The following is a 27046-nucleotide window of genomic DNA, read 5'->3' on the forward strand; positions in this document are numbered from 1 at the left end:
CTTCTCTGCAGGCCGTGAGATGCCATTGGGGGGTCGTGATGGGGCCCCCGGTTATCCCCGAGGGCTGAGCGGGGCCCCGTGAGTGAGGGAGAGCGGCTTTGTGTTCGGGGGCTGCCCCGAGCCCCCTGCCCGCGGCTGGGCTGAGCGCGCAGCTGCCGTGTCACCCCCCGAACCCCGGGCGGGGGGCTGCAACCCGAGCCTGTCCCAGGGTCCTGCAGCCCCGCGGCCTCGTCCCGGCGAGGAGGACAAGTTAATTCCCAGAGAGATGCACCCCGAGCCCCGCATCTGCCGCGGGCACGGGGGGTGGGAGGGGGGTGGGGGGCGTGGGGCCGGGCACAGGTGCGGGGCCGCCGCCCGGTTATAAATAGCGGGGAGGGGCGGCCCGGCTCCCCCCGTGCTCGGTCCCCCCCTCCAGGGCTCGGAGCGGAGCGGGATGCGGCGCCCTCCCTCCCTCCCTCCTCCCGCCCGCCGGCAGCATGAGCCCATCCTTCCTCCTCCTCCTCCTCCTCCTCGCCTTGCCCGCCCGCGCCCGGCGAGAGCAGGTGCCCGGCGGGGCGCAGCGGGGCCGCAACGCCCCCGCGTCTTCCTCCTCCTCCTCCTCTTCCTCCTCCCCGGCGGCGGCGGCGGGGCCGAGCCGCTTCCCGCGGAGCCGCCCGGATCGGCGGCGGGGCCGGCTGTACTGCCGGGTGGGCATCGGCTTCCACCTCCAGCTGCACCCCGACGGCCGCGTGGACGGTGCCCACGACGCGAGTCCGCTCAGTGAGTGGGGAGCGGGAGCTCTGGGGGGGCTGCCGGGGCTGAGCATCCCCGTCCTTGCGGGTTTCCTGTCCCCGCGGGGCTCACGGAGCCCCTCGCTACTGTGGCCCTCGCCTGGGGTGAGCTGCAGCCCCGGCGGGCCCGGGAAGGGACGTTTGTTGTGCTGGGGGGGCTGTGCTCTGTGGGATACATGGGAGATGCCTGTGTTCCTCAGGGAGCGCCACCCGGGGGTTTGCCCAGCCCGAGGGGATGGTGTGAGAGCCTGAGGGCTGCACTGCCACCCCAGCCCCTCGCCAGGCACCTGGGGGAGAAGGAGATGCTGCCCCTTTTCGGTCCTTTCCCAGTGGGACTTTTCCATCCCTCTCACTGCATTCTCATTCTCCCAGCACAGCGATAGGATATATTCAGTTTAAAAATAGGACTGAGGCTGACGTTCCCCTGAGAGAAAGCTGTGCTAACTCACGGCTTATCCTCTGGTCGGAGTTGCCATGATATCCTGCTGGAGGGAATGAAATGGCAGGTGGGGATGAAAAATCCCTTCAGGAGCCCGGGGGCTCGGGCCCGAGGTGACCCTGGCAGTGGCTCAGCTGTCGGGAGCACTCACGCAGCAGCCACCACATCTGCCCAGGACCAAAGGATTTGGGGCCCAGACTGTGCCGTGGCTCCAGGAGGGAGAGCAGCCCCTGGGCAGGAATGCCAGGAGCTCTGCTCAGTGTTTGGTGGGCACAGCAGGACACGTAGCCTGGAGGGGTTTAAGGGATGGATAGGAAAAGGGGACCCCCACTCCATGGCTGTTTGGGAGACACGGGTTTGGAAGGGCTGGCAGAGGTTTGGTGCTACAGCTGTCCTGCAGAGACCTGAATTATGTGCAGTTCCTTCCTCCTTAAGCTGAGCTATCCCCCCCGGAAAGGCCACAGGGACACTAGCTCCACACGTGGGAGCAGAGCCAGCCCCGGCTGGTGACAGGGGGGCAGTGCCGGGCTGTGGCACTCAGGAGGCCCTCGGGAAGAAGAGGATGGCTTTTGGCAGGGAAACCCGGGCTTTGGCCTCTGGGAAATGGGGCTTGACCCCGGGCAACCCCAACAAACAGGAGTGTGTCTGCCATGGCAGCAGGGCCACCCTCAAAGGGCAGGAGGGTTTGGGGTGCCCTTGGGGACAGGCAGGTGTTTGACAAGGGACTTGCCCTGCTCCAGTGGGGCTACCGAGCCCCGTGGCCTGTGGGGTGTGGCAGCTTGTAACCCCCACAAAGTGCCCCAGGCCCTTGGTGCTGGCACTGGGGTGCCTCAGGGGGATGTGCTTCCTCCTTAAAATAAACGTGGGAAGCCGTGATCCGACACCCAGCCTTGGGGGATTTAGCATGGCTTCGCGGCGGCTCCCGGCACCACGTTAATCCCACGGCCCTGCGGGGCCGGACGAGATGCTCGGCGGGCTCCTCCCTCCGGGGCCGTGGCCACGGAGCCCCTGGGGCTGCAGCGGGGCAGCAGCGCCGGCTCCCCGGGGTGCGAGGGGTGATCTGGGGACGTGGTGGTGCCCCCCAGCTGGCAGGGCTTGGGGGGCGCCTGGCCCTGTGCCCGAGTTACCCCGCACCACCCGGGGAGGTGACAGGTCGGTGCTGCTGCTGAGGGATGCTCGGAGGGAGGCTGCAGTTCCTGTGTCAGACGAGCTGCAGGTCCTGCGTGCCCCATGGGGGGCCAGAGCCCCCATCACGCTCAGAAAAGTCACATTATTGCCGTGGCTGGGCTGCGCAGTGCCCCAGGCTGGGCTGTTCGGAAGCTTCAGGGGTGCCTCCAGTGCCAGCTGGCTTGTGGTACCCAGACTTCCCGAGTGCAGAGTCTGTGGGATGAGCATGGGCAGCTCTGATCCCAGCAGGCTGGTGTAGGTGGTTTCCTCGGTGGTTAACTTGTTCTACTACAGCCCAGCCAGGAATTATGCCCCAAAATGCAATTAAAAAAACCAAAAGAACCAAAAAACCCCACAAGTCCCAGCCAGCAGCCCGTATCCATCCCAGAGTGGATGAAGGCAGAGGGATGGAGCAGGAGCTGGGTGGAGCCAGACAGCTGAGGAAGGAGCAGGGACGTGGGAGAGGAAATGCAAACCTGTCAGACTAAGTTGTATTTATTTTTTTCTCTGTCACGCCGATGTGAAAAGAACTGTGATTTATTCTGGGATTTCTGTCATCCTAGGTATTTTGGAAATATTTGCCGTGTCTCAGGGGATTGTAGGAATACGAGGAGTTTTCAGCAACAAATTTTTAGCGATGTCAAAAAAAGGAAAACTCCATGCAAGTGTAAGTAAACCCCCCTCCCCGCCCCCCTTACCAGTATGTGTGGTGTATTTTTAAAGGCTCTGTGACACCTCCAGAGTGCCGGCACGGCGGCACCGGCGCCACCAGACACAGAGGGGACAGGTGGAGCCTCAGCCCCCCGAGCCCACCTTCCTGCTCGGGGCTTTAAAGTGTGAGGAGCGCGCTCGGTGTGGTTTGCATCAGCAGAGCCTGCTCCCCGAGCACGGCCGGGTTATTTTTAGCTGCCGCAGATCGCGCAGAAGGGTTTAGCCAAATGTCTCCTCCCGGCGGGCAGCACGCGTGGCGCCGGCAGCGCCGCGGCTCGGGCTGGCTCTGCCCTTGGCGACAGGGAATTCGGGCAGGTGAGGGCCGGGCTGCGGCCAGGCTGGGAAAATCCCGGTCACTTTCCTCTGCAGAATGTTTTCATGAAGGCTGAGGTTTCCTGCAGTTCTCATGATGCTTTTCCCAGCTCTCCGTGTCGAAGGAATCCATTAGCTGATTTCGCTGCTGGTTCCAACCTCGGGATGCTGCTTCCCTGTTTCTTGCTGTCAGCTCCAGGGACCTTTTAAGCAAACACAGTGAGCCCCTGTGCTTGCACCCAAGTCGGTGCCTCTGAAAGGTGTGTGCGCATGTAGGGGCATTTGTAAGGCAGCATTTCATCCCTGAAGGTGCTTCCCAGGGAGCCCGGCCAGGGCTGAAGGCTGGGGAAAAGGAAAAGGCTGTTACCCTGCCGGAGCTCCGAGACAAACCTCCCGGTGCCGGGGGGATGTCACGGATGTGCCCGCGCTGCCCGAGGCCACAGATCACCTCCAGGGGGATTTCTGAACTCACCTCTCTCTCCCTTAAGCCTCTCTGGTGTGTTGCTCCTGCAGCCTACCGATGCTTAAGGGGTGAGCTGGTGCTTGCTTCTTTTAAGAAATCACCTAGGAGTAGGAATGGGATCTAAGGGAGAAGGGGAATGGTTCTGTGGAGGAAAATACATGAGGTGAGAGCAGAGGGGCAGAGCAGGAGGAGAGGGAAAGGATGGAGAGGAGATTGCTGGACCCTCCAGAGCCTTCCCCTCTGGCATACAATGGGCCTCTTATCTGAGCTGCAGCCTTGATTTATGCCCTGGCACAGGCATTAAATTAAATCAAGCCTCATTGGGGCACAGTTAATTGTTGACACACAAAGGGCAGGGCCAGAGAGGGACCTCACTGGGAGGGTCATGGCAGGGGTGAGGACACGCGATGCCCCGCTCGGGTGAGAGCTGCAGATTTGTAGAAACTTGACCCAAATGTCTCGAGATTGCTGGGCTGAACAATGCCAATAATGCAAACCCAGCATCTGTTGTTCTTTGCTGCACTGGCAGGACGGGGGTTATTTCATGGCCTAATGAGTGCTGAGCAGCACAAAGCACGTCCTGTGCCCGTCACTCAGGGCAGAGCTTTGATACGGGAGTCAGGCTGGGGGCTCCGCGCTGGACCGCAGGCAAAACTCATTCCTGCAGGAATCTGGGCTCCTCCAAAACTCGCTCTTGGGCTCTGCTCCATCCCAGCTCGGTGTTTCACAGGCGTTCTCCTCCTCCTCCTTCTCTTTCTTTTATTTTCTTTTTTTTTTTTTTTTATGCCAGCTTAATTAAATTGCCGAGTGGTTCATTTTTAGAGGCGCCAGCTTCGGAAGATGACAGTTATCCCGGCAATTATCAGTTGCGTGCACAGATGGCTTTTTCCTCGTTGGTAAACCCTCGCTCTCCTGTTTGGCCATTTTTAGCATGGAGAGGGTGGGAGGGGTTGTGTGCCTGTCCAGCACGGACCCCGGGGGGACAGATTTGTCCAGGTAATTCTCCTTTCCCAGGAGCTGCTGCATTCCTTGCTGGGCCAAATCTCTGCTCAACTAGGTTTGGAAATTTGACTTCAGGACTGCTCTGGAGCTCTGCAGAGCAAGCTATGTGCTCTGACTGCCACCCCTGCCCTATGTGGGGAAAAAAAATGGGTTTTTCAGGCTGGAGTGGTGCAGTGATAAGCTGAGAGGCTGGGACGTGGGCAAGTCTGACAGGATCATGGTGAGGGAGCTGCTGATGCACTTCCCAGGCATGTGGAATGTCCTGCCTGAGCACTGGGGCTGCAGGGAGCAGCAAGGGTCAGCAAAGCTGGGGAAGGTGGAGGCCTGTGCACAGGGCAGGCAGTGGGGAGGGTGTATGGAAGATGGGGAGAGCAGAAATGAGTCACAGAGGTGGTGTCCCTCAGGATCAGCGAAGCTGAAGAAGGCCTAAATCCAAGTGCTAAGAGGCGAAATGTGCGTGGCAGGTTGTGGGCTCTGTCACTAGTGCTGTAAGGCTCAGCTTCTTGGGCGAAATCTGGGCTTTTGAACACTTTCCTTGTGCTTACAAAGCCCTGCTGGGGGTTGGGTCTTGCTCTGGGTGGCTGGTTTGGGAGCTGCAGAGCTCAGCATCTCCTCCATGTCCATGGTTTGGAGGTGTTGCTGTGGAATGGAGCTGGGAAAGCTCTTGGGCCACCGGGTGCCATGCCCACCATCAGATTAAAACCTGGCAGAGCATTTGGAAGGGACTGTCAGGTGCTACAGACGGGGATTCCGGGGCTGTGGGCACACAGGTGCAGTGCTGGGCTCTGCTCTTTGGTTTTGGGATGTTTTTCCCCAGGAAAGCCCAAACCTGAGTGGCAAGCAGCTCCTGAAGTACTTCCACCGGGGGCTTTCCCGTCAGGTGCCTGGTGCTCCGTGTTTCCAGCCGCTCCCTAGGGCCGGCTTTGGGGAGGCAGCCCAGCCAGGGAGCGCTGGGGCTGGGGCACAGCTGCCCCCGGCCCTTGCGAGCGGTGTCCCCCGTGTGTCCCCGCAGGCTCGCTTCACGGTGGACTGCCATTTCCGGGAGCGCTTCCAGGAGAACAGCTACAACACCTACGCCTCGGCCGTGCACCGCAGCCCCCGCTCGGGCCGCCCGTGGTACGTGGCGCTCAACAAGCGGGGCAAAGCCAAGCGCGGCTGCAGCCCCCGCGCCCGGCCCCAGCACGTCTCCACGCACTTCCTGCCCCGCTTCGGGCAGCCGCAGCCCCCCGAGCTCGCCTTCACCGTGGCCCTGCCCGACAAGAAGCCCCCGCCGCCCAAGGCCAAGCCCGCCCCGGCCCCGCCGCGCAGGAGCCCCGGCCCCGCCAGGTACCGGCTCAAGTTCCGCTTCGGGTAGAGCCGGACCGGGCACCGGGCAGCTCGGGGGGTGACCCCACCGCGGGGACCCGTGTCTCCCTCCGCACATGGACACCGGGAGGCTCCCGGGCGGCCGGGCCGGGATCGGGGTCGTCTCTTCACCGCACGGACCAGGCGGCATCCCCGGAGGCGTGCCAAGGAGAATTCCTGCCGTGAATTCCTGCTCCTCCTGGGAGCACTGGACGGGACCTCGGGTTCAGCGTTCTGTTGTTGGGACCTTGAGTAGGAAGGTACCTCTACAGCGAACATGTTTTCTTGTTTTCACTAGTGACTCCTTCGACAATCATTTTCACACGAGAGAGATGTTCAGAGCCAAGCGGTTTTGTTTGTTTTCTCGCATCTCCTTCTTGCTGCACTTTTTCCTCCGACCATACCTCAGGCACCGTGCATCCAGGTCTGTCCCTCTCCCTTCTCTCGGAAGCCAGCTCTTCCCTTCCGCAGGTTAAACCCAGAGACCAAGCCCTGCGAACTCTGCCGCCTTACCTGTGGTGCGGGGTGCTCTCCAAATCCTTTGTTGGCAATAATGGATGTGTGGATGTATTTTGTGGGGGTCGCAGGCCGGGGGACGGTGGCTGCTTGCAGCCCGCCCCTGGCGGTCTCTCCCGTTCTTCCCTGGACAGCTGGAGGAGCGAGTCTCTTCCTGTCCGTCCAAGCACGGATTGGATGCCTGCTTTGAAATACCTCTGCCCCAGTGCTGGGGCATTCCCGTTCCCTGGAGGAGCGCCCCCGCAGGTATCCCCACGGGATAGGGATGCCTGTGGCCCCCAGGTGCCCGCCGGCTTCATCCAACCTTTTTTGCTGCTGATTTATTTTATCACTCTCAATACATTTGCAGAGGCAGGGAGCAAGGTTTCTGTTTTTCAGCGAGCGTGGCGATGTGGCAATAAGTGCTGCTACAGCTGCTGGTCTCCCGGGGAGTGTTTCCCTCACCCTGGCGGCCCTGATGTGGAATTGTTTCTCCATCGTGATAGTAGCAGTGCACACGGAGTTTGCAGTGGGTGTTTAGCAGTGTTGCCGTTCGTGCAGGCACTGGTAGCATCGAACCTCACCGATGAAGCCTTAATAGGAGCCCAGGTGGGCTCAGGTTGGCAGAGCCCCTCAGGACATGAGCCCTGCCAGCGTCCGGCAGCAATAATCAGCCTCCCTCCGCATCTGAGTGTGGTACAAATGGCTGTGTCCTTTGGGATCGTGGTTCTTTGCCTTTGTCATCCCTCTGGCAGCCCCTGGCCGGACATGTGTGCTCCATGGGACGGGGATGCTGGAATAAAACTGCTGTGTTTCATTTTATAACCCGATTGTGTGATCTCTTGCCTTGTTTGTGCCTTCTTCCCTTCTCCTGAAGGGAAAAACAAGCAGTGATGGGGTGGAGCAGAGCTGAAGGGATGGGTGTGCTCCCTTTGCTGTGCCCTCCAAACTGTGCCCTGGGGCATCCCAACTCTGGAGCAGGTGTGTCCTGCAGGGGTGTTCTGCGCTCCCCTCACTTCCAGCTGGGCTGTCTGGCTGTGCAGGGACAGAATCCCAGTGATTTGTGCTCAGTTCATCTCCGTGAGTTGATGGAATTAGAGCCTTTGCAGGTGCTGCCCCAGCCCAGGCAGGTAATGGAGGAGCAAATGTGCTGGTCTTGGTGCCTCTGCATGCCCTCAGAGGAAACAAGGTATTGATTTCATCTTTTTTTCCATCTTTTTGGGGAAAAACCCTCAAAAGCTGGTGTTTTGCTGTTGTGGTAATAATTAAAACATAGTTGTGCAATTGAAACAGGGAGCAGGGAGAGCAGGATTGGGGAATCCAGCAGACACTGTCCATTCCTGTCAGACACTCCTCTTTATGGGAATTCATGGGGCTTGCTCAGCAGCAGGGGACTAAAGGCCTGAGAATGTGGCCAATATTTATTTTAAATTTCAAATTTGATTTTTTTTGGGGAGTGTTTTTCCTGTTTCTGCTTTCCTGTTCAACCACCTCAGAGGTACCGCTGCAGTGCTGGAGAGAACAAGCCAGAAACCCGAGAGGATGAAGAGGATTCCTAAGTTCCTTTCCAGGCAGTTTCTGCCTTCAGAGGAGGTGCAAATCCACGTGGAGCTGAGAAGGACGATGTGAGGAGTGCAGCAGCGTGCAGTGAGCTGGCACTGCCCCCCAGCTCCCTGGTTTGGAGAAATCCATCGACCTTGTGAGAGGAAAAAAGCCTTCCCATCCATTTTCACCCGGCAGTCACCCCTACCCGAGGCATATGCCTTGTTCCACATCCCCCAGGAGGATTTGTGTGTGTCCTGCACTCCCGAATCCATGGCTTGGAAGGAGCATCCTTTAGCAGGAGCGAGAGGAAGAGGATTTCCTATGGAGCTGGTGAGTCTGAGCAGGCGAGGAAAGAAAAATGAACAAATGTCAGAGCTGAAGGGTCCCTTAGGGTGCTTCGGGGATCTCAGGGACGGAGGGAGGGAGGAGGGGCCGGGCTGGAGTCCCTCAGCAGCGAGCATCGAGGGGCACTGGGGCAGACACAGGGTGTGTCCCCCCCCCTGCCCCGCCACTGAGGGACAAATAATTTGGCACAAACACCGCCCGGAGGTGTGAGCTGAGCTGGCAGCGGGGCTGGCTCGGGTGGGCAGAGGCAGCCTTTAGCTGCTCCTGGCCCAGAAAGGTGAAGGGGGGAGATCCTGTGCAGGGCTTGTGGAGTAGGATTTGGGCGCTGAGTCGCTCCCAGGGACGATCTGCTCGAACAAGCTGCGTCACAGCGACATCCCAAGGCTCCCAAACGCTGGAATTCGCATCTCCGAAGTGCTAGTGCGCCCTGCTGGGAGCCAGCTCCAGGAGGAGCGGGATGCCCACAGGCGATCTCGGTGGCAGGGCCGGTCACTTGCAGGTGTGCTCCGGGGGACGAAGGGAGGGAAGCCAAGCGCCTGTTTGGCTGTGGGTGCTGTCACAAGGTACGTGCTCCTCTACCCGGGTTGTTTTGTGTTGTTACAGTGTGTCCCTGCTCCTTCAACTCGCCTTGGAAAAGCCTTGGAACTTGTATTGATGCACTCCCCGAAAGTCTCTGGTGAGGGCAGCTCAGGCAGAGCTTATGCAGTTTCGGGCTTTAGGCTTTTTTTTTTTTTTTTTAGCTGTGCCTTCTCACACTTGTGGCAGGCAGCGTGTGCTCGCTGTGAAAGCTGAGCCTGCCTCGGCAATTCTGGGCTTTGCAGTCCTGCATTATCGTGTCCTGTGTCTGGTTCCCTCTGATTTTCTGTTCCTGCCCTTGCTTCTCTCTGATGCACAGGTGTGTACATCTTCAAACACTTCCTGGTGTGCTCTCCTGGCCTCTTGAGGAAAATACATTAACAACTACCATAAATAGTAGTTTGGGGGGGACCTTGTTATGAGGAGCTAAAAACCATTTTTATAGCACTTAGGTTGTCAGCATAGCTGGTGAATGTAGAGCCACTGAGTAGCTCCCTTGTCCTGTGTGATTTTCCCCTTTTTCTGGTGCTGTGAGATGATTATGGCAAATTTACTAGCATGTGTCAAATGCCTTTGGTAGCATTTGGGGGCCAGGAGCACATGTGCTGCATAGTTGAGCCATTGCCATACCTCATGTGCTATCCTGTTTCAAGCTCCTAATTCAGGCAAAACCTCACTTTTTTTAAATGCCTTTTTAATTTATTTTTTTTATTAGTATGCAGGATTGACTCTTCACAGAATCATAGAATCCCAGAGTGGTTTTGCTTGAGAAGAACCTTAAAGTTCATCTCAGTCCACACCCCTGCCATGAGCAGGGACAATTTCCACCAGACTGGGTTGCTCCTAGTGCTGTCTAATCTGGCCCTGAACATACCCAAGGAAAATAATGGGAGTCTTTTAGTCCACAGCTGGGACACCACAGGACCACAGGTTGTTAATCCAGGAGAGGTTGCTTGGATCCAAACAGAAAGGTTTGCTCCTGAAATCCCAGATGGAACTGATCCAAACTAAACCTGAGTTTGGGTCCCATCAGCCAGAGGAGTGAATGAGCCCTGGTGCCAGCCATCCTGGGGGTGCCACACGGGTCTCAGCATTTCTCTACTGTCATTTGCTTTGTGTGATTCTCCCTTGATCAGAGAGGGCAGAAGAAGAGGCAGGAGGGGGAGCTCATTTTGTTTCTGTGAACTCCAGGCTTGGGGCAGCTGCAGAGAACTTTGGGTTCAAAGAATCCTGCCCAAACACAGTCAGCTTGAACCTCTCTTAGGCACTTTTGGATCCCTCTGTGCCACTCCTCCTCTGATCCTTTAGCTGCGAGGTGTGGGCTCAGAAACACCTGCCCCTACTGGATGCACTTTTACACGTATAAATTTAGATTATTAGGAAAGTAATCAGGTCTAATGAAAACATGTTCTGTTTAGAAAACACACAGAAAGCAGGTGTTTTGGCACACTTGTTAACAGTAGGTCTTGCACTTTGTTTCTACTGTTTTTTAAATCCTGTTTTTAGGAGGACCACTAAATTAGAAAACTAAAAGTGAGGAAGAAAATGTTGTTTTTCATTTTTTATGTTTTGCATTGGGTGTTATGTCAAGTGATCCCACCGAAATATAAACTGAATAATTGACCTTCAGGCCTCTGCAGTTCATTCTTTTACTGTGTTTCAGTGGCTGGCAGCACTAGAAACACCAAATCCCAAAGCATTCCTACATCTGTAACATGAAGTGCAGCATCTTTAAACCCAAGTGCTCAGTGTGGGCTATCCAGGTGGGTGCAGATGGTCCATTCTGGCGGGGTGTGAGTGCTGACACTTGGGGGTTGTGGGTGCCCCTGGCCCCTCAGGAGTCAGGCCAGGCTGAGGGAAGGAGGGAGCTCCCCACAGCTCCAGCTGGGGATGATATTGGCTGCTTGAAACCCTTGGTCCAGAGCTGGGAGAACTGCAAGAACAGCTTTTCTTCTTTCTGTCCATCACTGGGCAGAATATTAAGGGGATGCTGCACTAATCCCTTTATTTTGTGTTTGCTTTCCCCCCGGCTTTTTACTGTTTAATCCTGTGAGCATTTCCAGCCTTGGCTATGCAGGCTTCTGAAAAAGCCCAGCAGGTAGGCAGATGTTTGTTTCATAGGTGTTAGGTGTCATTTGTATCATAGGTATTTGCCCATGGGTGTTTGTGTCAAATTTGGAGGGGCGGGGGTTTTGTATCTGGGGACCACTCATCCCTCAAGTACAGAAACCAAGCAATTTTTCTTAATTCCAGGTGTTATGTCCCTAATGTTCCTAATACAGTGTAAAGTATCTTTTTAAGGGACTGAGGTGTTTGGTTACCTTTGTACTGTAGACAGGGGATTTGTTAGGCTGGCAGCAATGTTTTCCCACCAGGAGGTGTCTTACAATAATCAACACAAGAAGTAATTGGTTGTCCTTTTTTTACTCCGTTTTCATTGTAGTTTGGGGAAAATGTTTGGCTTAAGTGAATCAAATCTGTTTAAGTGCTTCCTTTCTAGACGGGTACTCTGTCATTTTCTTATGAATCCTCAAGCAAATGGAGCTGGAATCTGAGAAATGGATTTGCCTGTGGATTCCTGCAGTTCATGGTCTGCTGGGTGAGGGTTCTTTTGGCCGAGATAGCTCTGAGTAAAGTATGAACTCGAGCTAAGATGAGCTAAATAGTTAACAAAGAGAAACAGTTTCAAAATTATTATTTTTTTTTTTAATTTTTGGCAAATTGTGCCTCAGGCAGGGATGCTCCAATGACTGTGCCTTGTTCCAGCTCCCTCCACCACAGGTGGGCTACAGGAACACCCTGAAAGCACCGGATTTGGGGTGTTGTGTACGCAGGGGAAGCTCAAGGACTGCATTTGCTTTGACTTGACAGCTGGATTATGTGTTCTTTTCCTCTGCTAATTTGTTCCTGTAGCCTTTTCCTCTTTCTCCTGCCATTCCCTGCAGTTTTGCTCTTGTTGCCACCAAGAAACTTGGTGCCTATTTTCACTGGGCTTTCCCAGCTGCTGGCTTGGGGCTTGCCCTTGTGCAGCACACGTGGATCCCACAGCCTGCTCCTTGGTCCTTCCTTGTCCTTGGCCTCTGTGTTTTGGCCCTGGTGTCAGCAAGTGGGGGTGGCAGGCTGTTTGCTTTGTGCACAGGGGTGGAAGCACTTGGAGCATCTTTCATTGCTTGTGACCTGGGTTAGGTTGTGGGGCTTTTGTTTAGTTTTTCTAGAGAAAATCAAAGCAGTAGGTTTAGCACATGAACGATTAAAGAGGTTTTACCTCCAGAAGCTGGGGAGAGTGGTCTAATTTTTCCTCCTACAAGCTTGAGTTTTTCCTTCCTTTTTCAATGCCTGCTTTGTTGGGTGTCCCAAGGAGGGCTGGGTTCCTCACAAAGGGTTTCAGGAGTTGGTGTTGTTTGACACAACTGCTTTGGTGATGGGTCAGAGAGGGAGAGGAGAAATCACTTTTTATTATCTTGCGTTTTTCCATCCTGGCACACGGGAGTAGCTCAGTGCTGGCACAGTTCTTTGAGAAACAGCAAGGTTTGAGAGATTTAACCCTTAAGAGCTGTGTCTCAATGGCAAAGACTTGGTCCTACAGACCCAGGCAGACAAGGGGAAAAAGAAACTTTGGTTATTCATGGAAAATCTTCTGTTATTCCTTGTATATTCTGTTATTCCTTGTAGTTCTGTTGCATCATTGTGTATGAAATACTGTCTGCTATTTTTCTAACAGAATGTGCTTGAAATTTAGATTAAGGATGAGGAGTTGTGTCTGTTCCCTACAAAATCCTGTGAGGCCTGAAGGCCTTTGGGAGGTGGCTGCTCTCAGCAGAGGTTATTGGAACAGGATCAGGGTGACAGATGCTGCATTTTGTTGCATCCTGAGGTTTTATGAACCCCCTTGACTCTTTCCCCAGGATGTGGCTGTGGTGGAAGGTGATGCTGCACCACAGGGAGCTGAAGGTAAACCTGCCCCTCCCATGGGCATTGCTGGCCTTGGTGTCTGTGTTGTGCCATCAGACCGTGGCACTTTGCTGCTGTCACTGCCACTGCCACCCCAGCTGGGGGCTGTGCCCTCCTGCCAGCCCCACACAGGAGCTCCAGGGGTGCCTCTGTGCTCTGTTGGGAGCGTTTGCTGGGAATGCGCCTCATCCCTGGGAGTGTCCCTTTGTCCCTGGGCTGCCAGACAGAGCTTTGGGCTGCTCAGGCTCAGGGTTGGATTGTCAAAGGCACTGAGAGGGAGCAGCACAGGGAGGGTGCTCAGAGAGGGGCTGGCAGAGCCCAGCTGGCAGGCTGTGCTGGGTGCTGCAGGTGGGTGGGTGTGCACTGCAGGGAGCGAATGTCCCCTTCCCTAACCAGCCCTGCAGATCCCAAGGGCTCCTAGAGCAGGATTTTATCCCTTACTTCCCTTTGTGGAAATGCATTCTCCAAATTGCTATGAACAATTCTTTACTTTTTCCAGGAGAAAACCATACGGCAGAGACAGCTTACAGAGGATCCCAGAGTTGTGTTTGGAGCAGAGAGTGCTGAGAGCTGCTTGCCTTGCGGTGCCCCTGCAGCTACAGCCGGGACAAACACACTGCGCCAAGTCCCGTTTCCCAGCACTCCCACCTGGAGAAGCCCTTCCTGGTAGACAGCGAGCAGGTATTTATTGCCCAAGCGCAGACGAGTACTATTTCAGTTTATCCCCAGCCGTTTCCGAGCCCCCCTGCCCTGGCTGTGCCCCCGAGCCCCGCCGTTTCCCCGTTCGGACCGAACCGGGACCGGACCGCGCCTCGCTGCTGCCGCCTGCCGGCTGCGCTGCGCCACTGCACCCGGAGCAGCGCATGCGCACTGCCTCGCGGGGTGCAGTGGGGACACCTGCCGGCCGCAATGCGGTACTGCAGCGGCAGAGTGCGCATACGTACTGACCGCGGAGGAGCGGTGTGTCAGTGAGGGCAAACTGGAGCATGCGCAGTGCAGAACTGACGCCCCGTATCACGTGGTATCTAAGGGCAAAAGAGCGCCCCGATGATGCGCATGCGCTATGGCGTTCCGGCGCGCAGTGCTGCCGCCTTGTGGGGATCGGCCGGTTCTGCAGAGCGGCGGGTGGCGGTCCCGCCCGTGTGGGACGGCGGTACCGGGAGCGCCCGGGCCCGGAGCTGTCCTGCCTGGGACCTGCGGTCTCCGGGCCCTGTGAGATGATGGAGCAGCGAGCGGGTGTGGATGCCGCAGCCGCGCTGTAGGTGAGCGGGGAGCGGGAAGAGCCCTGTGGGGAGCAGGCGGCGGGGCCGTGACGGGGGCGGCGCTGTGAGGCGCGACTGGGGCTGCCGGCAGAGCCTGGGTTTGTTGGGTTTGTTTTATTAATATAAACGAACTTGGGTTTGTTTTATTGATACGAACGTGGAAAACAGGGAGTGGCGGGGGGGGGGGGGTACAAAAGCACTACGGGTGTTCGGGGGCTCAGGGCACGGAGTCGCTTTCCTGATCTCAAGTTCCTCTTCCCTCTCTCAGGAGCAGTCGTGAGGAGTTTCCCGTTTGGAGCTGGGCTTCAGAAGGAAAGAACCTGAGATTGGTGCTCCTAACAGAACTGTAAGTGTATGAAGCTTGCTGCTGTAACAGCCAGTAACTCCCAGGGATACTTTAACCATTAAAAATGGTGACTTTTATTTTGTCTGTGCACCAACCACTTGGCTTTCCCTGCAGGGTTCACTGAATTGGAATTCTGAGGCTCCTGGTGCTTGTGGCTGCAGTGTCTGGCAGGTAGTAAACATCACTGTCTGTCTGACCTGGCTTTGGATGTGCATTTCCAGAGGTACTCAGAGTGGGAAAAGGCCAGCAGGGTGGTGGGAAGGGTTTTGTCCCATGTCTGGACAGCATCATGGCAGGGATGTTTTCAAAATATCCCTTGTCTTTGCTTTCCCAGCTCAGGGTGTTCACTGAATGGGGTGTGGAGTGAGGAAGTCTCTGTTAGGATAGTGGGAGACGGAGACAAACCAGCTCCAGTAGGCTGAGGACCATCTCCTGTAATTTACAGAATACTTAATCCAATTGTGACCCAAACCTGTGGCGATGATTCTAAATAAGAGTTGGACTTTTCTTTCTCAGGGTCACTGGGAAGCATGGGACAAGAACTGACCCATAACTTCTTGCAGGCCCTAGCAGGGAGAGGAGCAGCAACCTGTGCTAGAAGAGTGTACCCACGAGTACCTGTGAGGTATGATCTACAGTTTTGAAATGAATCTGGCGAGGAAACCACGTTGTTTTGAAGGAACACCTGAGGTGGAAAACATGAGAAGGATTATTTGACGAGAGCAATCTTGACAGCGAGAAATATGGCTGGGTTGGCTCAGGGTGGTTTGGCTCAAGTTAAAATTGCTGCTTTCTGCAGAGCTGCATCAATTTCCTCAGTTCCAAGGGAGGATTGCCCTGTGTTCTTGGCTTGTCAAGAGCTTTCATTTTGCTCCAGGAAGAGCATTGTGGTTTTGGTGCTGTGTTCAGCCAGAATAGTGCCTCTGGTCCCTTTTTAAGGGAGAAGCCAGAGCTTGGATTTCTCTCTCTTTGTTGCTGAAGGAAAGCCCTGAAGGTGCCTGCAAAGGCACAGCTGGGTGCTCTGGGAGGCAGGAATGGTTGTGATATCCTGGTTTTGGCAGGGACACTGAGCAGGTGTACCCTGCTCACCTCCTTCATCTCCTTTGGCTGTCCTGCTTGAAATAAAAGTGTCATTCCCCTTGATCCCTCCATAATTCCAGGGTCATTGTTTATCCTGCTGTGGCTGGCTACTGGGCAGAGGAGATGCTGCCTCAAGTGTGGTTCCACAGCAGCCATGAGGCAGCTCACTCACGAGTTTCAAACATGTGAGACAAACAGAGGATGACTTCAGAAGCTCCTCCAAGGAGCGCGTGAAGTGTTTCTGAGGCTTTCCCCTAATTCCCTGGACCCTGTTCCTGTCACTGCTGGCACAGATGGGGATGCTGGCCCCAGCATGCCAACAGCTCACTCTCACAGTGGGGCTTTCCCTGCTGTGCCCCCTCAGCCTCCTGCCTGTCCTGTGCTCCCTCAAATCTCTGCCCAGGGCAGTTCAAGCCGTGCTCATGCAGGTGTTAGCCTCAGGCTGTTCTCCTGAGCTCTGCCTTTCCATACTTGTTGCTGTGTGTGCTTTTCATGGACGGTGACTTTTCCCTGACAATTCTGCGCTCTGCAGTCACAATTTTATTTCACTTCATTTGTCTTTCCCCCTGCTTTGTTCATCTTGCCCTTTCCCCACTGTTTCACTGCTCTCTACATCTTCAAACTTTGAGCTGTTTTCCTAGCCTCTTAATGAAAATAAATTAATAAATACGGGAGCAGGAGACTCTTTTGGGAGCGATGGGGGGCGTGGCTTGCCCTAAGGAGCCAAAACCCCTTTTTTAAGCGTTACTTTATCAACGTGCTTTGCGAGCCGTAGGGCCTAGGGTAAAATCCTATTGCAAGCTGCGAGTTTAGGCACAAACTGATTTTTGAAAATAAATTTTCTAAGTGCTAAGAGTAACCCGATAGAAGCGCAGAACTCCCTCCCGCCGGCCCCGCCCGCCCCTCCTGCGGCCCCGCCCGCCCCTCCTGCGGCCCCGCCCGCCCCTCCTGCGGCCCCGCCCGCCCCTCCTGCGGCCCCGCCCGCCCCTCCTGCGGCCCCGCCCGCCCCTCCTGCGGCCCCGCCCGCCCCTCCTGCGGCCCCGCCCGCCCCTCCTGCGGCCCCGCCCGCCCCTCCTGCGGCCCCGCCCGCCCCTCCTGCGGCCCCGCCCGCCCCTCCTGCGGCCCCGCCCGCCCCTCCTGCGGCCCCGCCCTCCTGTGTGGGGGCGGAGCCTGGTGCCGCTGTCCAATCAGCGCGGCGAGCGGCGCGCGGGCGCGGCCAATGGCGAGGCAGGGCGGCAAGCTTGTGCGCCGGTAGCGGAAGGCGCGCGGCCTTCCGGTGGGGTTGTGGGGCTGTGCGGCCGCGGCCCGGCCGGGCTCCGGTGCGAATGGAGCCTCTGTGCTCCCAGCCCGCAGCGTCTGTGCTCCCAGCCCGCAGCGCCACCGCCGCTGGATGTGCGCGGGAAAGGGCCCGGGGTGAGCGCCGGGAGGCTGCGGTGTGACCGTGAGGCCCCGCGGTCTCTGGGCCTGGCCTGGTGGTGGCTGCGTGTCCCTGCGCGGGTCGGGCAGTGCCCAGGAGTTAATCTGTGTGTTGTCTGTAAAATAACATATTGTGTCTGTTCAAGTTCGATTGGTGTACTGAAATTTGGATGTTCTTGCACACGCGAGCATGTGAAATAAACCCTCAGAGTGCTCGGGGTACATAGCAGAAAAGGCACAGTAGTAAAAGTTATTTTTGGAGAAACAAGTGTTATATTGTAGGTTTGAGGAAGTGCTGAGTCTCGAAGAGTGGCTTAAGGTTTGTACAAGCTTACAAGAACAGGGTGGGACAGGGGGCTCTAATTGGCTGAGGATTCTCTCCTTATATTTATAAAACCCTTAACCCCACAGTGAGCAGGAAACCCGTGTAAAACCGTTCTGAGTTGTCCTTTTTTTCCTAGAGGTCACTGGGAAGCATGGGACAAGACCTGAAAGATAACTTCTTACAAGACCTGAATGATAACTTCTTGCAAGGCCCAGTGGGGAGAGGAGCAGCAAGTTGTGCTGGAAGAGTTTCTGTGAGTACCTGTGACATGATAAATGTAATAGCTTCATACTTAATCTGAAAAACAAAACATTTTATTTTAAAGGAAAACCTCATGTGGAACGTTGTGAGAAAAATTATTTGATGAGAGATTTCTTTACAGTGAGAAATATGTTGTTGTTAGAGTTATTTTGTGCAACTTCTGCTTGAAATAGAAGTGTTATTCCCCTCCATCCCTTCCATTTTCTGGGTTTTTTTAAAATTATATTATGGCTGGGTAATGGGCAGAGGAAATGCTGTCTCCAGCATGGTTCCACAGCAGATGTGAGCAAGGTTTTGCATGAGCTTCAAACGGGTCACAATTTCTGCTGTCTGGCAAATGTCCTGGGTGCTGTTCTGCTTGGGATTTTCAGGGAGAAATGTGACACCTCTGTCCCTGAGCTGAGAGAGGATGGAATGTGCTGGGATGGCTTAGCCTTGAAAAGGGAAGCACTCCTTCGCTTATGCCACATATTTAGCATAATGTTAGAAAAAAGGTACAATAGCCACTGGCAGCCCCATGACTCCCTCGGTTCCCTCTCTGGCCAGAGTTGTGTGATCTCCTTGGAAAGGAGCTGCAATTTCCTCCTTCTCCAGCCGGGGTCATTCCAGAGCCGTTCCAGCCCGGGAGGGGCTCTCAGTGCGTGCTGGAGATGGTTCTGCCTGTACCGATTTACCTGTTATGGCCTGAAAAGGTCTTTTTCTAGAGCCCCTAGTAATTCAGAAGGTTTTTGGGGTAGTTTTTTCCCGTTTATTTATTTTTTTTTTCTGCTGCTCTGGTGCACGTCTGTGATCTGTGGTGTTCCCTGCTATTGGTGTGTGTGTCTTTTTAGTGCTGTCATGGAGATGGTCCAGCCTCTGGTTCTCCTGCAGTCTGCTGGTTTACACGAGACCCCAAAGTGTTTCCTTAAAGCACTTCAAAGGAATTTCAGCTGGTGGGTCAGAAGTTGCTGTTGGCTGCCATCACAAAGACACACAGAGGAGATTTTTGGTTTTCCCTGCTGTGTGCCTAGTGAGCCAACAGGGAGCAGGTGTTCCCTGTGGAGCTGTGGGGTTTTCAGCCTGGCCAGTGCCTCTGTATCAGCAGCAGGGCTGCACCTGGAAGCCAGAGCCAGTGCCTGGCCAGAGGAGCTCGGCAGGCAGACAGGTCCTGACTTCTTTACACAGGTGTGTGTTTACCCTGTCTAGCCCTAACCTCTGCTCTGGTATGCATTAAATATTGCTTGTTTATCCAAGGTGATAAGCACTGCTGTTGACAAAAGTCTTGGGAAATTATGCAATAGTCAGGAACTCCTTTATCTCTCAGAGCAAGTGTCTCAGCCACTGTGCTGATCTTTGGGATGGGCTTGCTGTGACAGGCCAGAGAGGAAGACCCCGGCCTCACTGGTGTGTCTGAGCACCCTGTAAGCTTGGATGTGTAGGCTTCCTTGGGAGTTAGAGCAAGTTCTGGCTGTGGCTCTGTGGGTACCAGTGCAGCCATCAAAAGTGCTTAGGCGCTTCCAATAATTAGGTGGAATCTGTTGGTGGAAATTAGGGAGATTAGTTAGATGAGGATTTGTCCTTTCTCTGCTGTTCCACTGATTGGGCGTATGGAGAGAGGGGAGGGGGGAGAAGGTTTCCACCAGTAAACCAAGCCCAATTTTGTTTCAAATGGTAGGACAGGCTAAGGCAGGTCTGAAGTTCATTGTAGCTTTTCTTTGTGTTTATTAGCTGTTACTTACAAAAGACCAATTAGTATAATTATTGTTTCCCTCCCTCCCTGAGATCCATCTCCTTAAGTCTTAGCTGTGGTAGTACAGACAAATCATTCCCATTCAATAATTCCCAAAAAATTCCCATTCAGTGCATGACCTGTGGATGGTTTTAAATGCCTAAAAATGGCATGATTTCCTGTGGTGCACGTTCCCCAGGACCAGGCTGCTGGCTGTGACTCTATGTGGGAAAACATGTGGACAACAAGGAGAGCGTCTTTTACTTTCTCATTCTTTGCTGTAAGTCATCCAAGTGAAGTATGAGTTAGGAGAGCTGAGTATATTTCATGGAGTGCATGATTTGTACAATTTCAGTGACATAACAGCTGTGAATAACAGGCAGGTACTTGTGCTGTGGGACAAAAGAAAACCTACATGTCTTTCCTGTCCAGAGGAATTTTGATCAATTTCATTACCCTGGGAAATAGAAGCCAAGTCTAAAAATCATAGAATGGAATTGTGGAATAGGCAGGGTTGGAGAGGACCTTTAAAAGTCACGAGTCCCACACCCCTGCCATGAGCGGGAACACCTTTCTTACAGTGTTCCTGAATTCTTCTTCCTTCCTGTCCATGATTATAAGAGAGAAATCCCAGTGTTTGAGGTGGGTGTTGTTCATTCCCCCTTCACATTTGGTTTGCAAGAATGATTAATTGCATCTATTTGCAGCACTAAGTGTGCTGCTGGATTTAGAGCTGAGCTATGTGCAGGTTTGGGTTGATAAAGGAGATTTTGGTGGCCATAAGGCACATTTTGACTTTCCAAGAGAAGTCAGGGGAGTCACAATGGATTTTGGGGTAGCTCAGCAAGGTTGGGTTGAGCTCAATTTTCAAGGACTTTGGAGTGTATGGAAGGTGCCGCCACATTTGGGGCATAAGAGGGCATAAAGCAAACCCCAGATAATTTAGACCTTGAAAGGCATTGGGAAGATGAATGTTGAGAGTCCAGGAGATGACACAGGGACTACAGATGGAGCTGGCCAGGAGAGCCTGGATGCTGCAGGAAGTGATGGTGCGCTGTAGGATTTCACTGAAGCACAGCGGCCACGGGCACCCCTGGAGCAGAGGGCCTTTCTTTGCCTCAGAGACAGTCCTGTCACCTCACAGCACCTGTGAGCTCCCGTTGGTAAGGCACAGAACAAAGGGAACGCCTTGCCAGGTGCAGTTCACACCTGTGCTGGCAGCCAGAAATGTGCTCCAGGTTCACACGGGAGCACTGGGTGGGAGTGGGGCAGGGCCAGAGCTGGGCTCCAGCCAGGAGCCTCTGGGAACTGCTCCAGTGGGGTCAGCTCCTCACCCTCTCCGTCTGCCCCTGCCAGCCGTGGGCCACAGGTGTCTGGAGGCTGCTGTACCCCACTGGGAGCCTGGAATGGGACAGCTGGTGGGACAGGGAGGGATGGGGTCACACCCGTGCTGCTGGGACAGTGCACACAAAGTGCTCGGTTCAGAAATGTTTGCTGTAAGGACCTGAGCTGCCACAGTGGAGAGCAGGACACAGGGAACCTGGCTGGAATGCACAGGTGTCTGTGGAAACTTCCTCATCGTCCTTTCAGGCCGTTCCTGGAAGCTTGTATTTGCGAGGTATTTAGTGAAAGAATAGGTAGCATCCCTAGCTAGAGGGTGAGTAATTGTCAGCTGCTGTGGGGTAGTCACATGTGGAAAGGGAACCAGGTGGGAGATGAAGCACTGGCACTCCTAAACTGAAAAAAGAAACCTTGCAGCTCTGAAGTAAACCAGAAGCCTGACCTCACAGTCACTGTGTTGATTGTCACCTAGGAATGTATTTGTTCCATTCCCCACAATTTCGATAATGTCATATCACAAATGTGATAATGAACACTTTCAGACTTGTAACAATCTCTTCTAATATACACTGTTATATGTAGCTCACCAAAGCAGAGCAGCACCAATAAAGTGTTTGCAATACTCTATGCAGTTAAGTAGAAAGACAAAGCAGGAAAGAAAAAGGAAAAGGTATCTTTTGGAAATAGTAATTTCCTCCTGAAGTCAGCAGAGAAGTTACAGTGCAGGCCTAGCAGAGACACATGAATAGACACAGTGCTGTGAACTGGAGGTCTGTGCTGGTGTTGGGGGTCTGCACACCTGGAGGAGGGGCTGGTGACCTTCTTGGTCAGTGTATAATCATTTGTTGGAGGGTTTCAGCACTTTCTTGTGTTTCTATAATTTTTATTTGAGCTCTCAGATGAGCTCATGTGCTCAGAGGACTGTGGATGACTCTTTCTTCCCTGTGCCTGAAGTCTCTATAACAAAGTCTCTATAACACCCATCTCACAGTGTGTCCAAACACGTGGTTGTTTCTAATCCATCCCTCCACTGTGAGCAGAACAATGCTGTTGAATCAGTTTGCATTTTGGTTGTTGAGGAGAATTCTCATTCTTGCTAGAGGAACTTGAGGTAGCTTTTGCTTGTCTCGGCTAAATTGTAGTAATGTGAGTTATTACTCAGACCAATCACTAAAAAAGGGGGAAAAGCAAATTGAGGTCAAAATGGTCTGTGTCACACTAGTCTGCTGCAGCTGAAAAGGGGCAAAGTAAAGGAAGTTCTGGTCTCTGGAGAGATGTCTGCCAATGTCCAGCCTTCTATGTTTTCACTGTTGGATTGAACCCCAAAACCTTCCCAGCTGTAGGTTCTGGTAGAAAGACTGAGATGACTAATATCTTGGCTAAATTGACCTTTTCATGGGGATTTCAATGGCTTAGGAATTTTACCTGTCCATTGTTCTTTCCTGGCTGCTTTTTCTCTGGTTTTTGACTCCTGTAAATATGTAAGTTTTTCAGTAGCTGGAGCCAGGAGCTTGGTGCCCGAGGCTGACCCATGGGATGCATTTCCAGCATTTCATTTCCAAATGAGCTGAGGTGTGAACGATACAGTCCAAGTTTGCACTCAGGACATATTCTACAGCCCCTTGCTTGCTCTCCCAGAAGAGCTGCCCCTAGAGAACACTCCTGGCTTACAGTGACACTGTGCAAACTTTAGTGCTTTTTCTAATGATAATAATAATAATAAACAACCTGGGAAGGACTGTTTTGGATTTATGGCTGCACCTTGTGTTTTGGCAAAATGAAATGACCTAGGTGCTGCTTTCTAACCAATAGCTGTTGCATAGGCCTTGGCTGTTAGCAGCAGAAGTCAAGTACAATGTAAGACTTAAACTATTATAAAATAAACCTTATAACTCAGGGTAGGTTTGCTGAGACTGGTGTATGTAAAAGACATTTTCTGGCCTTGGAATGACAGACTGTCTTCCATTGTCCAGAGCCCAGCTGGAAAAACTAACCCTTCCTTTGATTTAACTCCCAGGGATGTTGTTTTTCTTTTCAGCTTTTCCCCTCAGAATCTATCCATTAAATGTAGAGCAGTGAGGTTTGCTTTTTATGGAAAATATCTATGAACAATGGAGAAAGGATGAAACCTTAGTACGGCGAAAGAGCACAGGACATTCTAAAAATAGTAACATTTTCCAAAGTGTGCCGAATGTCTCTTGTTTGAGTGGAGCAAAGCTTTGCATATTGCAGTGCAAATGCAGAGAGAAGTATGTGTCATGGTGAGCACGGACTGATCTCTGTCCTGCTTCCTGGGGAGGGGATATGCCTTAGGGAAGTTGCCTGTTCTCTGACTGCCTGTGGCCCTTATCTCCAGGAAAAATCCTGCTGTCCCTTTGAACGAGGCTGATCCAGAGAGTGAGGTGATGAAAACTTGGTGTCTTGTAGAGCTGACAGCTTAAACCTTGTAAATGAGGAAAGGACTGGAATGTAAAGAGAGCTCTGCTCTTGCTGGTAATTATTTAAATAGCAAGAGGCAGGACGTTGTCCTGGCTGGACAGGGTCCCACCCAGGGTGGGCTCCTGCCCTCCTGGTGGGGCTGGCCTTGGAGCAAACCTGGTTCTTGGGCAGGACAGTGTAGCACAGGGGACAGGGTCAGTGACATGTCAGCCAGTGTTCTGGGGTCCCTTCTGTCAATCCAAGTTCAGTTCAAGGCATTCCTCCCTTGTCTTCTTTAAGCTGAAGTTGGGTCTGGAAAGAAATGCAACCATTTCATCTTTCTTTGTTGCCCTCCCTTTAGAAAGGTGAGTGCTGTCTTTTCTGTTTGCTGTGGTGATGTCATGCCTGATTCTCTGGCCAATGGCTGTTCTGAGCACTGATGCTGAGGACATGACAAACGAGCAATATCCCAGGCTTTGGAGTTTAATATGTCACGAGACACAATCAGGAGCATTGATTCTTTCTTTCTTACTTTTCCTCTCTAATTAAGAGCAAGTTTTTGGTTGTGGAATAATTCTGCGTGTTCCTTAGAGCAGTCACTTATGCAGAACATGGAAGCTCAGCAAACTTAGGAGGGAAATAATTGCAACAGGGAGCAGATATTTTCTGTGGGGTGATATCAGTACTGTACTTAGCAGATAGGAAATGGCAACTGCTCGTTAGCCGAGCTAGTCCCACCCTGGCTCAATTTCCCTTGGGCTGAGCTAGGAAGAAAGGCACATCTGTGCTCATGTCATGCTCCATGGGCTGCAGTCACACCTGGTTCTGAGATGGCTGCTGGCACTACCCAGGGGACTTGGGGAACCTCCCTAGGTGTGAACTTGCCTGCTGTCCTGGGCTGGGAGTGTTGGGTTGGAATGGTTACCCCTGCAGTTTTCCCCCCAGAAAATCTGCCTGGGAGACCCATCCCAACAGAAGTAACCCTACTCCAGCAGGAGGAAGGCTTTCTAGAAATCATTTGTATCCTGAGCTAATTAAAATGAGGGATCTCCACTGCCAAACCACAACTGCTTTCTAGTGTCTGGAATCTTGCTTTAAACTGATGCAAATACATGTGTTCTACATCTGTTCTGGAGAGTTCAGCCCTGACATTCTTTCATCCCATGCAGTATTTGTGAAATAAAAAGAAAAAAAGAGGATTGGATGTGCTTCATACAGATAGGATATTTAGTTAGCTTGGAGGTGTTTCCACTGTGGTTTCAGTGCTCAGGGCCTGCTCCTGATGGCCTGGGTTCATTTGAAGCTGGTGACTACTTGTGACTGACTCTGCTCCCACTTTAGTTAATTATTCCAGGTCTGTTGTGGAAAACAAGGTGGAGGGGGAATGTATTGGCAAATATAAACAGCAATGCCACTGAAGCCCTTGTTCCTTTCCTTTGGAGTGCTCTACAGTTGGAATGGGCACAGGACTGTCAGTACTTCCATCAGGTGCCTGCCTGTGAAGGGTTTTCCGCAGGCTCTGCTCCAGGGGGTTTCCATAACCCTTCTGTAGTTGTTGGTAAGTGCTCCTGCTTTGTTTAGCAACAGGAATCATTGGACATGGTAAATACGCCTTAGGGACAGACTCCTGCGTGTTTGGTGATCAGTAGCAGTGAGATGGTGATTGCACACAAGACAACTTCTGTTTTCTGTGCAATTGTAACACAGAGGTGGTTTTTTGTTCAACTGGCAGCATTTGAGGTAAAAATATTGTCTATTCTATGATTCTAGGACTAGTGTTGACAGTGTTGTCAAAATAAGGTGGGTTAAAATAAAATGATTTTTTTCTTTTACTGAACAAATGAAATCAGATTATTATTTGTTGAGTCATTCATTTTTCATCCCAGTGCCTGATTCCCTTTCCTCTGGCTCTGAGCACAGGTGAGAAGCTGGAGGTGTTGCTGGTGGATATTGCCAGAGTCAGAGGGTCTCAGGCTCTGCCCCCTCAGTGAGGTGTGCTTATTCCTTGGCCCTGTGTGCTCCATTCCCTTCTTTTCCATCCAGTGTGTGTGTAAGTCCAGCATCCAGAGCAGGTGGAAGCATAAAACCTCAGGGAGCAGAATGTGCTCTTGGGAGCTGAGATCTGCTTGTTCCAGTCAGCAAATGTTTCTGACACACCACGCTTAGTGATGGGCTTTTCCCAGGAGGGTTTGTTTTGACATGTCTCAGGCACAGACATTGCTGTCACACCAAAATGGTACAGAGCGAATTTATGGGAGTCGCTGTCTGAGATGGGGACTAAATGGGGTAAGAATAGAAAAACAGGCAGTGAGATGACAAATTGTCTTCCACCTCAGGTCCTAACTATCAGCAGGTTGAATAAATCTCAGCAGAAAACAACAGCTTCCCCCTGCTTTGCGGTGAGCATCCCAAAAGGCTGTGGTTGGGGAGGAGTTGGAGGAGGCAGGAGGTATGCTCCACCAGGACCCTTCCCTGCCCTAAGGGCTTCCTTTCTCCCTCCCGAGGGTGTGCAGCCTCAGGCTTTGGTGGCGAGCACCTGGGCAAACTATGACCACCTGCTTTTTTAGAAAAACAGATACTTTGGTCAAATAGGAAGAGAAGGTCGTGGGAAACATTTGCCACCCTTTCTCTTTTAATTAAGCAACCCCCAAACCCCAGCCCAGGCTTACCTGGGATCCCAAAGCTGTATTTGTGATGCTATAAAGCCACAAAGTGTCTATTCCTGAGAAGATTTCACAGTAACACTGTGACTGAAAAAAGCAATTAAATGATCTGTCTGGGTCTCAAGTGTCTGGAAACTGTTTCTTGGGCAGCAAGGGCATAAAAAAAGAGTTTATACCTTGCAAGTGAATTGGCCTCCATTCTGTGGCTGATGCCTGGCTCTTGGTTTGAGATTGGATGTCTCTGCACCTGAGGACTGTGTTGTTAAGGGGGTGCTGTGACTACTTAGATTTTGTGAGTACTCAGAATTTTTTTAGATTTTTGTCTGGGCAGGTTTTATCTCTGCTCAGACAGTCGCCAACCAGGTACATCTAGGTACTGATAAAATAGAAATGCAAATGCCTCTGGTGCAAACCCCAGCCTTCAGAGAAGCTCTGAGTCTGTGCAAAGTGTTTTATGTGCTGCTGGCTTGTGTAGGTTCTGGTGGGCTAAAGCCCCAAGAACTGGACACTTTTCCAGGGTAGAACTGCATTGTAGCACAGCTCCTGAACTGCAGTTTGCCATCTGTAAAAGCAAGAGACAAACTTGATTTTAGAGGGATGCTCCTAATGTTGTCAAGCAGAGTCCTCCAAGGAGGCAAAACTGCCAGACCTGCCATTTGTTTCTGCTTTATTAAACTCCACGTTACATCCCCTGTCTTGTCTTTCCACTCTGCACTCTTACCTGGACATGCCCTCCACTTAGGGAATTCTGTGCTGTCCTGGTCTGGTTCATGCTTATCCTGTTTTTTTAGACACTGTCTAACTCTGAGGCGCTGGAGAAGTGTCCATAGTTGACCGGGCTTTGTGTGGGAGGGAGCATTTTGGTGATTTTTTCCTGCTGCTGCCATAACCCCAGTGAGGTTAGGACCAAAACATGGCAAGGTGCAGAGTGAGTTATTAGCCTGAGCAATGGATTTAGCATGAGTAAATTGCCTTCAGGCATGTGCAGTGTCCTCCCTAGGCTTCAGGAATCAAATCCTGAGGTGCTGCAAGCAGTGTCCCACATGCTCTCAGTGTCCAGAGACCACAGGGTGTGCACGGGCGTGGATCCCTTGGGCCTGCTCCAG

General features: G+C 52.9%; 1 protein-coding gene across 4 annotated transcripts; it reads left to right on the plus strand.

Moving 5' to 3' along the window:
- Positions 1 to 476: 476 nt before the first annotated feature.
- On the plus strand, positions 477 to 15871 carry FGF5 (fibroblast growth factor 5). 4 transcript variants are annotated; one of them, XM_071431410.1, is made up of 7 exons: positions 477 to 759; positions 2940 to 3043; positions 5877 to 8578; positions 13620 to 13801; positions 14651 to 14728; positions 14843 to 14951; positions 15245 to 15871. In XM_071431410.1, the coding sequence occupies exons 1-3, from the start codon at positions 477 to 479 to the stop codon at positions 6216 to 6218; spliced, it is 729 nt and encodes a 242-aa protein (XP_071287511.1). In that variant the 3' UTR covers positions 6219 to 8578; positions 13620 to 13801; positions 14651 to 14728; positions 14843 to 14951; positions 15245 to 15871. The 4 variants fall into 4 exon arrangements, with proteins under 4 accessions (XP_071287511.1, XP_071287512.1, XP_071287509.1 ...); XM_071431411.1 differs by having other exon boundaries at positions 15292 to 15871; XM_071431408.1 differs by having other exon boundaries at positions 14843 to 14899.
- Positions 15872 to 27046: the final 11175 nt, after the last annotated feature.

This window comes from Agelaius tricolor, unplaced genomic scaffold (genome assembly GCF_023055355.1).
Source record: "Agelaius tricolor isolate 1412-34295 unplaced genomic scaffold, bAgeTri1.0.p SCAF_8, whole genome shotgun sequence".
Lineage (NCBI taxonomy): Eukaryota > Metazoa > Chordata > Aves > Passeriformes > Icteridae > Agelaius > Agelaius tricolor.

What these genes read in the sequence shown, in the direction of transcription:
- FGF5 (XM_071431410.1), top strand. Translation starts at nt 477, where the DNA reads ATGAGCCCATCCTTCCTCCTCCTCCTCCTCCTCCTCGCCTTGCCCGCC. An exon ending in CCACGACGCGAGTCCGCTCA is followed by an intron (nt 760 to 2,939) that starts GTGAGTGGGGAG and finishes CTGTCATCCTAG; the next exon opens with GTATTTTGGAAATATTTGCC. An exon ending in AAGGAAAACTCCATGCAAGT is followed by an intron (nt 3,044 to 5,876) that starts GTAAGTAAACCC and finishes GTGTCCCCGCAG; the next exon opens with GCTCGCTTCACGGTGGACTG.